Source organism: Heterodontus francisci, chromosome 9, assembly GCF_036365525.1.
Source record: "Heterodontus francisci isolate sHetFra1 chromosome 9, sHetFra1.hap1, whole genome shotgun sequence".
Classification (NCBI taxonomy): Eukaryota; Metazoa; Chordata; class Chondrichthyes; order Heterodontiformes; family Heterodontidae; genus Heterodontus; species Heterodontus francisci.
The window spans coordinates 84,602,641-84,618,514 of record NC_090379.1 but is presented as its reverse complement, the minus strand read 5'-3'; the positions used below and the strand labels follow the sequence as shown (position 1 = coordinate 84,618,514).

At 41.7% G+C, this 15,874-nt stretch overlaps 1 protein-coding gene across 2 annotated transcripts in view; it reads left to right on the top strand.

The window, feature by feature from the left end:
- Positions 1-15,874, top strand: part of fmn1 (formin 1) — a 578,693-nt gene that overhangs the window by 89,072 nt on the left and 473,747 nt on the right. Inside the window, exons 1-2 of one of the 2 annotated variants that reach the window (XM_068039415.1) lie at positions 958-3,346; positions 10,697-10,811. In XM_068039415.1, coding sequence (XP_067895516.1) covers positions 1,904-3,346; positions 10,697-10,811 — 1,558 coding nt within the window. In that variant the 5' untranslated portion in view covers positions 958-1,903. Of the gene's footprint in view, positions 1-957; positions 3,347-10,696; positions 10,812-15,874 lie in introns of those variants that run through there. The other variant, XM_068039414.1, reaches the window with a different exon arrangement.

The following is a 15,874-nucleotide window of genomic DNA, read 5'->3' as shown; positions in this document are numbered from 1 at the left end:
TAAATATCAAGCCATATAAGTAATGGTTTCTATCAGGCAATGCAGCAGATAACAACTATTTATCCTACTGGATCAGGGCTTAAATTCCAGCCCAAACCTGGTTGCTAATCCTCCCGGATCATCTGGAAGTTTCCCTGCAATTGCTGATTGATATCCAGGTATCACTGGCATCCTGGGAGAAAAGTACTTGGTATGTGCACTTCCCACCACCATGCCTTGGCACCGTGAGTGAAGTTCCCCTGGTAAATAGGAGGTCATCAAAGTTGCACTGCAATCACACTAGGGCTGGTTAGCCAGCAGAAAGTTTAAAGCAGCAGAAAGCAAACCAAATTAAAACACTGCTTGAATCAAGTCCTGTATACAAGTTTGTCCAAAGCATGTGGTTTCAAATTTAACAGGTTTTTTTTTGTTAATCATTTTGTAGTATGAGCAATTAAATTAAAAGTTAACAGATGATGGCTTTCTATCAAAACTCAATAGCTATTTACAAAGTCAGGAGTTGCCCACACTTCAAACAAAAATCATCCTACTCTTTCTCAGCATGGTTAAAATCACATATGTGATTGTGAACTTTTAGCTACACATTTACTTATTCCTTGAACTTTATCATCCCTAGAAACAAAAAGGAGACAATGCTCACCCATTCTTACCTTATGCCCTGTTTACCATTGATTGTATTAAGATATAACACTTAGTTACACTTTAACTAAGATTTATTATGATTTTGTAAGTATGATGGTCATGCTATTTATAGTAAAAACTACTCACAAAGTTCCAACTGAAACAAGTAAGTGGTTTCCTGTGAAAGAGGAAAAAATATATAGCTGTGCTTTCTCCTTTAAACTTCAGTGCGTAGCACACTGATTACATAGCAGACACTTTAGTTGCTCAGTTACACAAACTATCTATTAACTCACTGCTCACACTGCTCACTTTGGGTGGGGTGTTTGATAAGTACCTGCCTGGACTGCGGAAGTAGCTGGGAGAGTTAGAAAAGAGAAATATGAAACCAGTGCCGTGGGCTTTCTTGCCTTGCAGTAAAGCCGGAAACTCGTATTCCAGCTGAAAGCTGGAGCTGGACGGAGGAGGAGGAAGAGGGTTACTTGTACAGTCTCTCGAATGCTAGATTTTTAGTTGCAGTTCACTGAGTGAAGAGTTATCCAGTCTTTTCAGGCCTGCTGTTCTACACCTTCAGTTCAGTATGAACATTATGGCTGATTGAGATGCTGGACAAAGCCTGTTTAATCTTACCCCGCTGAAATTTCTGGTTTTGGAATGCCTGTGAAGAAAGTCAGAAGATTGAAGAAAGGACAGGAAGATGTTTTCAGAAGTTTATTCCTGTTTTTGCATTGGAGTGTAACATTCCTTGACTTGGATTCTGACAGTTTTAAGGTTTACAAGGCTTGTTTGAAAATACAGGCCTTCTCACAGTCATTGCTCTGATTGTTTCTTCTTAGATTTTTCTTTTAATTTTGGGAGAAGGGGGCATTTATTTATATTGTGTATCAGGATAACCAAATGAAATGCTTGTCATTTGGCAGATGTTTGAGGTAGAAGTAAGGTGAACCAAACTCTCAGTGGTTCTGTTGTTTAATGAAGTACATTATATAGCAACTGATAAAAGGTTTCAGTCTGTAGGCGCTGGCAGACAGCTGTATTAGTTTGCTTGCAGGTGTTTAAAGAGACTGCTTGCAATAATTTAACGTTTTGGTTCTGGACATAATGACCTAGAAGTAGTGAGGGGGAAAGATTAGAGTTCACTTCAGAAACAAATAGATCTTAACAATTGTACAGATTATAAAATTGATAGATTATCAGTGGCTGAGATAAATTATGGCCTAAATTCACAAACTAACCAAACATTTTCAGAGGAGAATAGTAAATCAATATAAGTAGTAGCAGTATGACGGAAAATGTAAATAATGGTAATGGTGCTGAAACAAGACATACTGGGAATTCAGCAACACCAACCACAGAAGCTGCTTCATCATTATTTCCCTCATTTTCAATGAAGATGCCATTTCTGAATCGCCGTAGTGGGATTAAGTCTGAAACTGCAAAACAGAAGAATGACCAAGGAAATGCATTATTGACTTTTTTTCGTTCTTTAGATCCCAGTAATATGTCCGATGACAATAGGGAGAAGGATGTTGTAACTACCTCTGACAAACCGGCTATTGATGAGGCAAAGGAACAAACCAAGAAAGTTGATGAGACAGTGGTGCAAGAACAGTTGATAGATGGCAAAATTCAGATTCAAAGCACTGAAAAGGGAAATAAAGAATCCTGTGACCCCGAATGTTGTTTGGAAAGCCTTGCTCCCACACAGCTGTCAGAGAAAGGCCTGGATGAAGGTACAGTACATGTGATTCTTGTTCAGACAACAAGTGACACTGAGTCAGAGGATGAAGCTGGACCTGAAAAAAAACAAATCAACAAAACTAAAGTTCCATTGTCAGTTAATGAAAACTCAAAGCACATTCCAGAACAAAATCTGCCGAAGGATAATGAGTTTACGTCAAGTCAGCAACGAGAAAACATTGTTGTAGCTGAAGCTGAAGAGACAAAGGCACCCTCTGAACTCAGATTGTCAAAAGAGAATTTAATCTCACAGATGGAATCCAATAAAAATATAACAGAAACCTCTAATGTTAGGAGCAGTGAAACAGAACACAATTCATTAGAAAAGACGAACAAAGACCTGACATTACCCACATCCACTGGTGGTTCTGACAATTTTCCCACCCAAAATGTTCCATCATCGCAGCCGGAGGGGGCATTTCAAATGCCTCCCATCTTTAGTGGATTACGGTTACTGAAGAAAGGTGCTAAAGGTGAGGACAGGGAGACTGTTGCAGAGATCACACAAAAGGATACTGATTTAGCAATGTTAAAATTGACTAAACCTGGTCAAAAATCTGCAGCCAAACTCTTAACAGAATCTTTACCAAAGCGAAAAGATGATAGAAAACCACTGGAGATGAAAAAAAACTCTGGATTTTTGGACCAGCTCAGTCAGTTAATCTTTGATGCCCCTAAAACCGAAGATAAAGTGGATGCTGCTGATGAATGTCAACATTCACAACACACCGATGAAGCATCATCACCAGAAGAATCACCAATGGAAGCACCCATTGCTGCTACTTCTGAGACTGCTTTGGAGAGTTTCAAATCATTATTTATGCCAAGACCTGTCAAAAAGGATGTAACTGATTCAGAAGAACTGGAAAACCTGAAAAAGAAAAAAAAGCAAGAAAAGGAGTCACTAATAGCAATTTTTGAAAGGCCTTCCCCAAAGCAGCCTCCTGAGCAGAAACACCACATAGGATCTACAGAAGTAAAATCTGTATGTTCAATTTTTTTTAAAAATATCAATGTATAGTAGCAAATTTGTAAAACTGGGTTACAATCATTACTGAATAACTTAAATATCTTAGTTCTGAAAGAAAGATTATAGCACCTTTCATGACCTCAGGATGTCCCAAAGAGTTTCATAGCCAATGAAATACTTTTGAAGCCTAGTCGCTATTGTAACATAAGAAATGCAGCAGCCAATATACATGCAGTAAGCTCCCACAAACAGCAATGTGATAATGATCAGCTAATCTGTTTTGGGAGTTGATTGAGGGATAAATATTGGCCAGGATACCAGAGAGAGCTCCATGCTTCTCTTCGATATAGTACCATGGCATATTTTACGTCCACTGAGAGAGCAGCTGGGGTCTCGATTTTAACATCTATTCTGAAAGGCAGTACCTCTGACAGTGCTGCCTTCCTTCAGTACTGCACTGGAGTGTCAGCCTAGATTATATTTTTGTGTTGAAGTCTCTGCAATGGGACTTAAATTCTGAGGCAAGAGTGCCACCAGCTTTAGTAAATGTTCATGAAAAATCTGTGAAGCAAAATCAACAGTTTATGTTGGTTAAATGATATATGCTAGAAACAATTTTGTAAAAAGAATAATCAGAGTTCCTATTAATATTTCTGACACTGATAGGTAAAATTTGTTGCTACACCTGCTCCTTTGCTGAGGGACATGCACATCCTGAATATTTGTCTTCCAGAAACATGATGCTATGTAGGTAATAGATGTTCAGAACCTCTAAAGTAAAATTAACATCCAAAATTGTTTTCTATTGCCTATTTCTATTGAAAATAATGGGTCAGATATTTTGCAGTCACAATCATCCGAAAAGTAATTCACCTGACTTTACATTAGCAGAGCTAAGAGTTCAGCGGTTCAATATCAATTAATATTAGCTTTTCACAGCAATGTGACATGATGATTGTGGTTTGCAGTGGACGTTGCATTTTCCATCTTTTCAATCTGGAGCAATGGTGTAGCCAGAAGTGGAAAATCAGCTGTTGAAGCAGTAGTTTGTGTTTCAGCAGCTGATTTGACTACCCCAAGAAATATGGCTGTGAAACTGATGTGCTACATTTACTGATCAGCTTACTGTAGTGCTGACTGCTGACACTGCTTCATTCCAGGACTGTACCCTACACTGGCCTCCTGATGAATCAGGACTAGCCACCTGTAGGGCAAAGTCTGATCCTGGAATGAAGGATCAATGCAGATGTAATGGGGACTGTTGAGATAGAATGTATTGAGATTAGAGTGCTTCTGTGAATTGGGCGAGTGGTGGAGATTATTTTGGATCTGGGGGTGGATGGGTTGTAGTGGGAAAGAGACACTGTAAGCTGGGGGTAGGGGGTTGGAATACAAGACTATCTGTGAAAGGAGGAGAGCACTTTGTGAGGTTGTTTTTGGAGAAATAATGAACTAGTTGATCTATTGAGCGTGGATAAATCTACTAGCCACTTCAACTGATCTTGGGAAAATATTTAATCAAAACCTTTTGAGACAGGCTCAGGCCTTGGAAGAAAAACTTTCGTGAAGGCACATATGTAAGTTTCAATTTTTTTGTTTAAATCCTTATTTTGAATATTAGTAAAGGCAGTTACTGAGGAACAAATGGTGATTTTTTTTTCAAAATGCATTTTGAGCAATGTCATTCACTTATTATTGATAGGTTCTTCTAGTTGATCTTTCAGGAATGGTTGTTTTCATAATGTTACGGCCACGTGGTGTGACATGGGTGGTTCCCACTGTTCAACTCCCCACCTGACCACAGTAAATATAGTTGTATTAGAGTTTAGCCCCTTGGTGTTTAATTTTTCAAATAAACAGACAGTGACAGATTTTCTTGCAGGTTTTAAAAACTAAAAGTCAGTTGTTTATTGATCAAAACGCCTTATCCTGAAATTGTCGCAACCACATCTACTCACACATTTGCTCTCTCACACACACACACACACACACACACACACACACACACACACACACACACACACACACACACACACACACACACACACACACACACACACACACACACACACACACACACACACGTAGAGATAGATAGCTAGTTACTTTTAGTTGGGCGGGGGAAGGTTATGATGAACCTGTTGTATTCTCTTAAGTTCTCGATGGACGCAGGCCTGTGATGATTGTAGATTTTTCTTGATTTAAAGGTTGTGTTGAAGACAGTTAGTTACTTCTAGCTTTCACTGCTGTATAATGTAGATATTGGATTCAGCCGCAGGACTTTTTAAAAAATTCATTCATGGGACGTGGGCATCACTGGCCATGCCAGCATTTATTGCCCATCCCTAATTGCCCTTGAGAAGGTGGTGGTGAGCTGCCTTCTTGAACCACTGCAGTCCATGTGGGGTAGGTACACCACAGTGCTGTTAGGAAGGGAGTTCCAGAATTTTGACCCAGCGACAGTGAAGGAACGGTGGTATAGTTCCAAGTCAGGATGGTGTGTGACTTGGAGGGGAACTTGCAGGTGGTGGTCTTCCCATGCATTTTCTGCCCTTGTCCTTCTAGTTGGTAGAGGTTGCGGGTTTGGAAGGTGCTGTCTAAGGAGCCTTGGTACATTGCTGCAGTGCAACTTGTAGATGGTACACACTGCTGCCACTGTGCGTCGGTGGTGGAGGGAGTGAAAGTTTGTAGATGGGGTGCCAATCAAGCGGGCTGCTTTGTCCTGGATGGTGTCGAGCTTCTTGAGTGTTGCTGGAGCTGCACCCATCCAGGCAAGTGGAGAGCATTCCATCACACTCCTGACTTGTGCCTTGTAGATGGTGGACAGGCTTTGGGGAGTCAGGAGGTGAGTTACTCGCCTCAGGATTCCTAGCCTCTGACCGGCTCTTGTAGCCACGGTATTTATATGGCTACTCCAGTTCAGTTTCTGGTCAATGGTAGCCCCTAGGATGTTGATAGTGGGGGATACAGCGATGGTAATGCCGTTGAATGTCAAGGGGAGATGGTTAGATTCTGTCTTGTTGGAGATGGTCATTGCCTGGCACTTGTGTGGTGTGAATGTTACTGGCATGCTTTCCAGCTTGGCTAGAACACAAGCTGTTAGGATTTTGCTTCTCTCTCTCTCTCTCTCTCTCTCTCTCTGGCTGTCTGACTCTCTCTTTCTCTCTCTCTTTCTCTTTCTCTGTCTCTGGCTGTCTCTCGCTCTCTTTCCCTGTGGCTGTCTCTCTCTCTCTCTCTGGCTGTTTTTTTTTCTCTCTCTGGCTGGCTCTCTCTCTTTCTCCCTCTCTTTTGCTGGCTTTCTCTCTCTCTCTCTCTCTCTCTCTCCCTTTCCCACCCCCCCCCCCCCCCCCCCCACCTCCTCGCTGGCTGGCTGTCTCTCGCTTTCTCTCTCTGGCTATCTCTCTCTTGCACGGGTTTCTCTCTCTCTCCCTCCTCTCTCCCTCTCTCTGTCTCTCTATCTCTGGCTGTCTCTCTCTCTCTCTTTCTCTTCCCTCCCCCCTCTCTCCCACCCCCCCCCCCCTTTCTCTCTGACTGTCTCTTTTTTAAGGAAAAGCTGGTATCACTCACCATAGAGTCATAGAGTCGTACAGCATAGAAACAGGCCCTTCGGCCCACTGCGTGCATGCCGACCATAATGCCTATCTATACTAATCCCACCTGCCTGCATTAATTTCATATCCCTCTATGCCTTGCTCATTCAGGTACTTGTCCAGATGCCTCTTAACTGTTGCTACTGTTCCTGCCTCCAACACCACCTCAGGCAGCTAATTCCAGATACCCACTATTCTTTGTGTGTAAAATTTACCCCTTTGAACCTGCTCCCTCTCAGCTTAAATCTATGCCCTCTAGTTTTAGTCAGCCCTACCATGGGAAACAGACTCTGGCTATCTACCCTATGTATGCTTCTCATAATTTTATATACCTCTATCATGTCCCCTCTCAGCCTCCTTCGTTCCAGGGAAAACAGACCCGGCCTATCCAACCTCTCTTTATAACTCAAGCTCTCCAAACCAGGCAAATTCCTTGTGAATCTTTTCTGCACCCTCTCTAGCTTAATCACATCTTTCCTGTAGTGCGGCGACCAGAACTGCACACAGTACTCCAAATGCAGCCTAACAAACGTTATGTACAACTGTAACATGACGTCCCAACTCTTGTACTCAATGCCTTGGCCGATGAAGGTAAGCATGCCATACGCCTTCTTCACCACCCTGTCTACCTGTGTTGCCACTTTCAGGGAACTATGTACTTGCACCCCAAAGTCTCTCTACTCAACAACTCTCCCCAGGGCCCTGCCATTCACTGTATATGTCCTGCCCTGGTTTAACTTCCCAAAATGCATCACTTCACAGGCGTCTGCGTTAAATTCTATTTGCCACTCCCTTGCCCACTTTCCCAGTTGATCTATATCCTGTTGTAACCTTAGACAACCTTCTTCACTGTCCACTATACCACCAATTTTGGTGTCATCTGCAAACTTACTAATCATGCCCCTTACATTCACATCCAAGTCATTAATATATATGACAATCAACAGATGTCCCAGCACCAATCCCTGCGGCACACCACTGGTCACCGGCCTCCAATCTGAAAAACAACCCTCCACTACCACCCTCTGCCTCCTATCACCAAGCCAATTTTGTATCCAATTTGCTAGCTCACCCTGGATCCCATATGTTAGAACCTTCTGGACCAGCCTACCATGTGGGACCTTGTCAAAGGCCTTGCTAAAGTCCGTGTAGACAACGTCCTATTGCCCTGCTTTTGTCAATCCTCATGATCACCTCCTCGAAAAACTCAATCAAATTCGTGAGACATGATTTCCCATGCACAAAGCCATGCTGACTATTCCTAATCAGACCATGCCTTTCCTTGTGGTTTCTTCCCCATGCTGATTGCACAATGGCCCAGGACGTGGCTATTTCACACCTCTTTGTTTCAGAAGAAGACATTCAATTCAGAATGTTGTAATATAGTTGTAGGATGGGTTCAATCGACACCTCTTAGCTTTGAAGATTTGTCCTTTGTCTTTGTCAGACAGTTTGAATACACAAAAGGGCAATTCCTTTCTCTTTGGTGGCTATTTTGGACTATTGTTCACTTTTTAAAATAATGGTTCGTTTGAAAAAAAAGACAAAGTCTGTTTTTCATAACTCTAAGAGTTAGTCCATGATTGTGGTATCATCACACTTCCTGTGTGCCTGACAAATTCTTAGTAATTTCTCATTGGCAGCTTTCTGGGCACTTTCCCCTTTTTGATCTTAACATTTCTTACTGCTTTCATTTCAATTTGCTACTGTTTTACTTAGAGCCATATGTATTGTGAAAAGTGTGATAGTCAAAGTACGACATTATCAGAAGCAAGTACAACAAACAGGAAAGGTGCAATAAATGCAAGACTATAGATAGTTGGGCTATTGCTTATAAATGTAATATTTTAAAATATGTTGGTGTCTATGACAACTTCACAGGCTGTGGGGAAAAAATGACAAATTTTTTGTCTGTGATGGATTGCTAATTGGATTCTTTCTGCTCCGCACACGCAGGGCTAAAGAGCTGATTTTTCAAGTTGCAGAAAATGTACATATGTAATTCAGGAAAACTGTCGTACTTTAATGGAGACACATCTAACATCATTTAGATGGTTTGGTACAATCAATGAATCAAGCTATTCCATTTAATTCAAGCATCCTATAATGAACAGCTCTTTAGCCAAGAGCCTATGATTGCTGTCTTGCACATGGACAGCTGTAGTCTGCTTGCCACTCTAAAGCTAGTACAGATCAGGGTTAATCCAAGGAAGCTTTTAATGGATAGCTACCTGAGAAATAATGTTTAAAGGGTTGATTTTAATGTCAACAGGTAACACTGGATTTTTTGTTTTGTTTTGGTTTGATTCCAAGGAGTGAACTCTGTTTTTACTATTTGTGTTCCACACTGTTCATTGATCAGTTTTGTTGAAAATTGAAGCAATCTAGTGAATTACAGGTTGAGGCATTGTCTGTTGGAGTAATATTCTTTTACTGAGCACAAGACAATCATGATGTCATGAAATACAGTGATAAAGGTCCCCTTTTTGAACACTGGGTCTCATATTTACCTAGATATCGGGTAGGTAAAGGCATTCTTTGGGTTTTAGGAGACATGGGGCTGAATTTTACGCCGCCCCAGCGGGTCAGTTGGTGGTGTGGGGGGTGGCGTAAAATTGAGCGTGAGGCTCCGGGAGGCCTACCCGCCCTGTTCCCCCCTCCAGTCGACTTTACAGCGGGCGGGTGTGGGGGGGGGGGTGGGAAATGACCCACCCGACCGAGGGCAATCAAGGCCCTTAAGTGGCCACTTGAGGGCCCGCGCCAGCCTCCATGGGTATTTTACCCGTGGCAAGCAGGCATGCTAGGGATGGGAAAGGCCGCCCAGCGATAGCTGCCGGCCTTTCCGTGCACCGGATGGGAATGGCAGTCGGGCACAGGGTGCCCAATTGAGGGCTGCCCTGCCTCCCAACCCACCCATGGGACCCAAGACACACCCACCCCCCCCAAACTACCACTCCAGCTTCTCCAGGGAAAGACCGATTTCCCCTGGTGAGGCATGCCCAACTCATTCACTCTCCAGGGTCCATGGCGTCAGCTGGGCTGCAGCCCCAGCAGTGGCCACCACTCCTGGTGGTGCTGCTGGGACTAAGAGCTGCCAGCCCGCTTATTGGCCAGCAGCTCAGTGAGGCGGGATCTCCTCCCTCAAGTGGGTGGAAGTCCCGCCTCGGGACAATTAAAGCCTGGGGACCCGGAAAATACTGGACTGATCCCCAGGCTAGGCGGAAGCGGGTTCGCCACCAACTTTCACGTCGGCGGCGAATTCCCATCCGCCCAAGGTAAAATTCAGCCCATTCACTTATGAGAGTGACCAGTTATGCTGGAACCCAAAAAAAACTGTGGGTGTTTTTACACTAAATAATGCAGATATAATTGAAATAGCAGTAACTGGCAGTGTTGTAGTTAAATTCTATTTATAAATTGACCTGCTCTGATATCTTCCTCTGGGTGCAACAAACCCAAAGAGACAGGGCAAATAGAAATATGATGAGTTGTGGTGGTTGAAGTAACTGATTCCTTCTCTATATATGTCTTATAATTAAAAATGTGGTGTAATATGGAAACTTGCATATACAATAACATTGGAGGGGGTGAAAGTGGGAGATAGATATCCAACAAAGACAACCCTCTAGATCTAGTCCATAGACATACTACAAAAGATTCTATAGTGAATCCATTATTAACAGGGCTAAGATCTTTAGTATATATGCATTCTCAGATATTAGTTATATTGCACAAGTGTTTTCTTTAATGTTCCATTTCTTCATTTTAATCACAGGATTTATCTCCATCAGAATCTGAAGACCGAACTCCTGGACGACTCCAAGCCATATGGCCTCCTCCCAAGCCAAAAGACGAGGAAGAAAAAGTGGGCTTGAAGTATACAGAAGCAGGTAAGAACCAAAATAGTCACTAAACAGTCAGTAAATAGCTCTGTGCTCTATGAAAGTACATATATAATGCAGTGAAGTATTTGTTTTACAGTCTTGGAATGATTTGTGTTGTATGATTTTGAATCATAGTGACATATCTGTAGAATTTAAGAGTCCCTTTTTGTGTAGTACCAAGCATAGCCTCAGTGCTATTGGCAGCAAGAGTTAGATCTGAAAAGATAGAGTAAGGAAAAGGTGAATCAAACTTTTGTGATCCAAAACGCGCATCTTAACCTGTTACATGATATCGTTTATAAACTAAAGACAGATATTAAGAGTTTCTATAGATATTTAAAAAAGAAAAGAGTTAACAAAGTGAGTGTTGATCCTATAGAAAGTGAGTGTGGGGAATTAATATTGGATAATAAGGAGATGGCAGATGAATTGAACAGATACTTTGCATCGGTCTTCACTATAGAGGATACAAGTAACATCCCAGAAATAGCTGTAAATCAGGAAATAGAAGGGAGGGAGGAACTCAAGAAAATTACAATCACCAGGGAAGTGGTACTGAGCAAATTGTTGGAGCTGCGAGCTGACAAGTCCCCGGGTCCTGATGGACTTCATCCTAGGGTGTTAAAAGAAGTAGCTAGTGAGATAGTTGATGTATTAGTTTTAATTTTCCAAAATTCCCTAGATTCAGGGAAGGTTCCGTTAGATTGGAAAATAGTGAATGTAACTCCTTTATTGAAAAAGGGAGAGAGACAGAAAGCAGGAAACTACAGGCTAGTTAGTTGAACATCTGTTTTAGGGAAAATGTTAGAAGCTATTATTAAAGCCATTATAGCAGGGCATTTAGAAAAAAATCAAGGTAATCAGGCAGAGTCAACATGGTTTTGTGAAAGGGAGATCATGTTTAACCAATTTATTGGAGTTCTTTTGGGGAGTTACATGTGCTGTGGATAAAGGGGAACCATTGGATGTACTGTACTTCTATTTCCAGAAGACATTTGATAAGGTGCCATATCAAAGGTTATTGCAGAAAATAAAAGCTCATGGTATTGGGGGTAACATATTGGCATGGATAGAAGATTGGCTAGCTAACAGGAAACAGTCGGCATAAATGGGTCATGTTCTGGTTGGCAAGATGTAACAAATGGTGTGCCACAGGGATCTGTGCTGGGGCCTCAACTTTTTACAATTTATATAAATGACTTAGATGAAGGGACCAAAGGTATGGTTGCTAAATTTGCCAATCACGCAAATATACGTAGGAAAGTAACTTCCGAAGAGGACATAAGGGGGCTACAAAGGGCTATAAATAGGTTAAGTAAGTGGGCAAAGAGCTGGCAGATGGAGTATAATGTGGGAAAGTGTGAAATTGTCCACTTTGGCAGGAAGAATAAAAAAGAAGCATATTATCAAGATGGTGTGAGATTGCAGAGCTCTGAGATGCAGAGGGATCTGGGTGTCATAGTGCATGAATCACAAAAGGTTAGTATGCAGGTACAGCACATAATTAGGAAAGCTAATAGAATGTTATCATTTATTGCAAGGGGAATTGAATACAAAAGTAGGGAGGTTATGCTTCAGCTATACATGGCATTAGTGAGATCACATCTGGAGTACTGTGTGTACAGTACTGATCTCCTTATTTAAGGAAGGATGTAAATGCATTGGAGGCAGTACAAAGAAGGTTTACTAGACTAATACCTGGAATAGGTGGGCTATCTTGCGAGGAAAGATTGGACTGGCTAGGCTTGTATCCGCTAGAATTTAGAAGAGTAAGAGGTGACTTGATTGAAACAGATAAGATCCTGAGGGTTCTTGACAGGGTGGATGTGGAAAAGATTTTTCCCTTTGTGGGAGATTCTAGATCTAGGGGTCATTGTTTAAAAATAAGGGGTTGCCCATTTCAAACAGAGATGAGGAGAATTTTTTGTCTCTCAGAGGGTCATGGGTCTTTGGAATTCTCTTCCTCAAGAGGTGGTGGAAGCAGAGTCTTTGACTATTTTTAAGGCAGAGGTAGATAGATTCTTAATAAGCAAGGGGGTGGAAGGTTATTGGGGGTAGGTGGAAATGTGGAGTAATCAGTTCAGCCATGAACTTATTGAATGGCGGAGCAGGCTTGAAGGGCCGAGTGGCCTACTCCTGCTCCTAATTCATATGCTCTTATGTTGGGCATAATCGGCGGTTCTGATGCAAATTGCACCCGTTTTGAAAAGCTACCCCCGCCCCCTCACCCCAAAAGTTTCTGCTCAAACTGTTATGACCAAGGTGGGAGTAATGCACTGTTAATTCAGTCCCACTACTCCATAGGTCACAGCATGTCAAGAAAGTTTTCCACCTACCAAAGAGTAGCCAAATTAGACACTCTATTTGCCTCCCAGAATAAAGCACAGCAACCAGGTTTCTTTAAACAACAACAACATTAACTATTTATTAGAAAAGAAATACTAAGTCTTAACTATTAACGAGATAAATCTATATATGAAAATATTGCTTATTTCCTTAACCCTCATGCACACACACATAGATTCAAAAAAGAAACGGTTGACCAGGGAAAAAATATTTTTCCTTTACAGCTGTTTCCCAGGAATAAAACGAAAATATAAAATGATTGAGTTTATCACGTTCTGGTAGGATGTTTTCGGTACGATGAGGTGTCCCAGATTCGAATAGTCAGATGCCACTCGAAGTCTCCCGGGCGAGATTGATGAACAGTTTCTGATGGGAAGGCATTCAAGGCAATTTGTTTGCAGCAGGCGTCACACAGGTCTTTTGGCAAAGGCGTAGCAACAGGTCTGTTTGTGTTTTGAAGCAGCAGTGTAACAGTAGAAGCTTTCTTGAGATTTCAGGATCTCCCAAACCATAGGAGGCAGCAGGAACCACTCTTCAGGCAGTGATTCTTCAAAGACTGGCGGCAATAGGAATCTGCTACCTCTGACATATAGGGGTTTCTTCTCTGAAAAGCAGTCTTCCTCTACAGGGAGAAGTAACTTTTTTTTCCCTGGATCTTTTTTCTCTCTCCAGGCAGATTACAGCCACATTTCAAAGGCAGGATTTCTTTTCAAGAGATGCAAGTCTTCCTCAATAGAGAGAGGTCTTTTTCTCCAGTCACCTGGCAGGCCACAGCCAGATTTCAAACTGCCTGCTCCTTGTCCAGCTCACTGGTCGTTTTCACAATCTAAAAGTTAAACTAACATTAACAATCAAGTCACATGACGATCATAAATCTTGACCTGTCATTCCCTGTTGAGTTGCTTGGAAACAAATGCCTTGCATTCTGTGTTTTCCACTCAGTACAAACCCACCAAGTTTCAGAAATCAGTGTCCACAGAGAAAAGTCCTTTCCTCAGTTTTTAAAACACACAGAATTCTAAGCTTTCAACACGAAAACAAAACTCTTCTAACAAAACTCATTTGTATATCGCTGATTGCAAAATCTGTCATGAACCTGTGCAATTGGCATCGTTTTATAAACAATTTTAGAAATACATTTTTATTTTAAAGATATTCCATAATATATTTAAGAGTGGTAACTTGGTAAAGTTTGATTAATACAGTTGAAAATAAGTTTGTCACAAAAATAAGCATTTTAGATCAGTGTCAATTCACCACCTGTGAGTCATCCAATTTTAAATTATCGAAAGTGACTTTTAAATATAAATAACTATTTTCTAGTCAGATTTGGGTACAGTGCTAAGTTACTTAGTAAATTTTAAAAAATCAAAACCTTTCAAAGTATAACCAGTTTCGCACCTAACAATTCCAGCTTAATTTTTAAGAATCCTTGAAAGTCTACAAATGAGCACAATTAGCAGAAACTCCCAATGGTGATTAATTCTTCCTGGGGATGTGCTAGCTTTGTGGATCTGTTTATAATGTGATGTTTTTAAAACTAGTGCAAAAGATCACAGAAACTTGTTGTGCAAATGCACTTTGTGCGGAAAATTCCGCAATATTTTGTGTCGGTTACGATGATATCTGGGGAATTGCACCGAGAAAACCAGTGCAATTGAGCAGAGACTTCGGGCCCTTAACTTTACCCATTGATTTGTCTTTTAATGCCTTCATTAAAATTTCTGCTTGAAGGCTTCAACTTACTTCACAAGCTTAAGCTTGGACTTAATTGGATAGAAGTCAGTAGGCATTGCGCCCATTTTTCAGATGTAAAACAGACACATAGCATACCAATTTAGCTATAGGCTAACTGTGTCGCATTTTTGCAAGCTTTGGTCTGAATTGCTAAATTAATGGGGGCCACTGTTTAGGTGGCTCAGGTGTTGGGCGCCATTAATATGTTAATGAGGGGCCTAACAGCCATTGAAAGACTCCTTTCCAAAATGAGTTATCAATAATCAGGTCAGGTTTGGGCCTGCCTCACTCAGGACTTTTCTGCTCCCGTGGCCGCCAACTAAAAGCAGAAAATGAAACCAAAACCTTTCCTGTTGAGCCAGGACTAGCTGGAATGTTCCCTTCGACAAGTTTCATGGTCTGATCCCATCCAGCCTTCCAGGAGTTATGTAAGGGCCAATGCCAGTGAGTCAGGCAGCTGTAAATTGCTATTGCGATTGGGTGAACTGTCTGTATAGGCGTGACCAGCTCTCCGCAAGTGTGTAGATGAAGGTTGACGTCCAATTTCTATCGATCCTTGGGCATCTTGGCTTGCAGCTTGGAAAATGTGCCTAAGCTATTTTCTGTGCCATTATTGTTGCCCAGGGCTGTGATTATGTGTTCTGAATTTGGATTATGTGGTCTGAACATGCACATTGTATCTAATTTCCTAAGATGTATTTGTACTCTTCAGTCAGCTGTACTGTGAGATATTTGTTTTGGCTCCTTGCTCTTTACCCAGTTACTCTGCAAAAAAAAAAGTGTGTGTGGTGGGGGGTGGTGGTGGGTGTTGGTGAGGGGTGTTGAAGCAGTTAGGGGGTAGGAGGGAGAGAGAGAGGGAAGGGGAAAGGTTGGTGGCAGGGTGGTAAATGCAGATGGTAGTTTTTTTCCCTTTCCAATTTGATTCTTTTTTTAAAAGTTGGATTGTGAAAGCAAACAAAGCCTCTGAGGAAAATAAAAGAAAGACT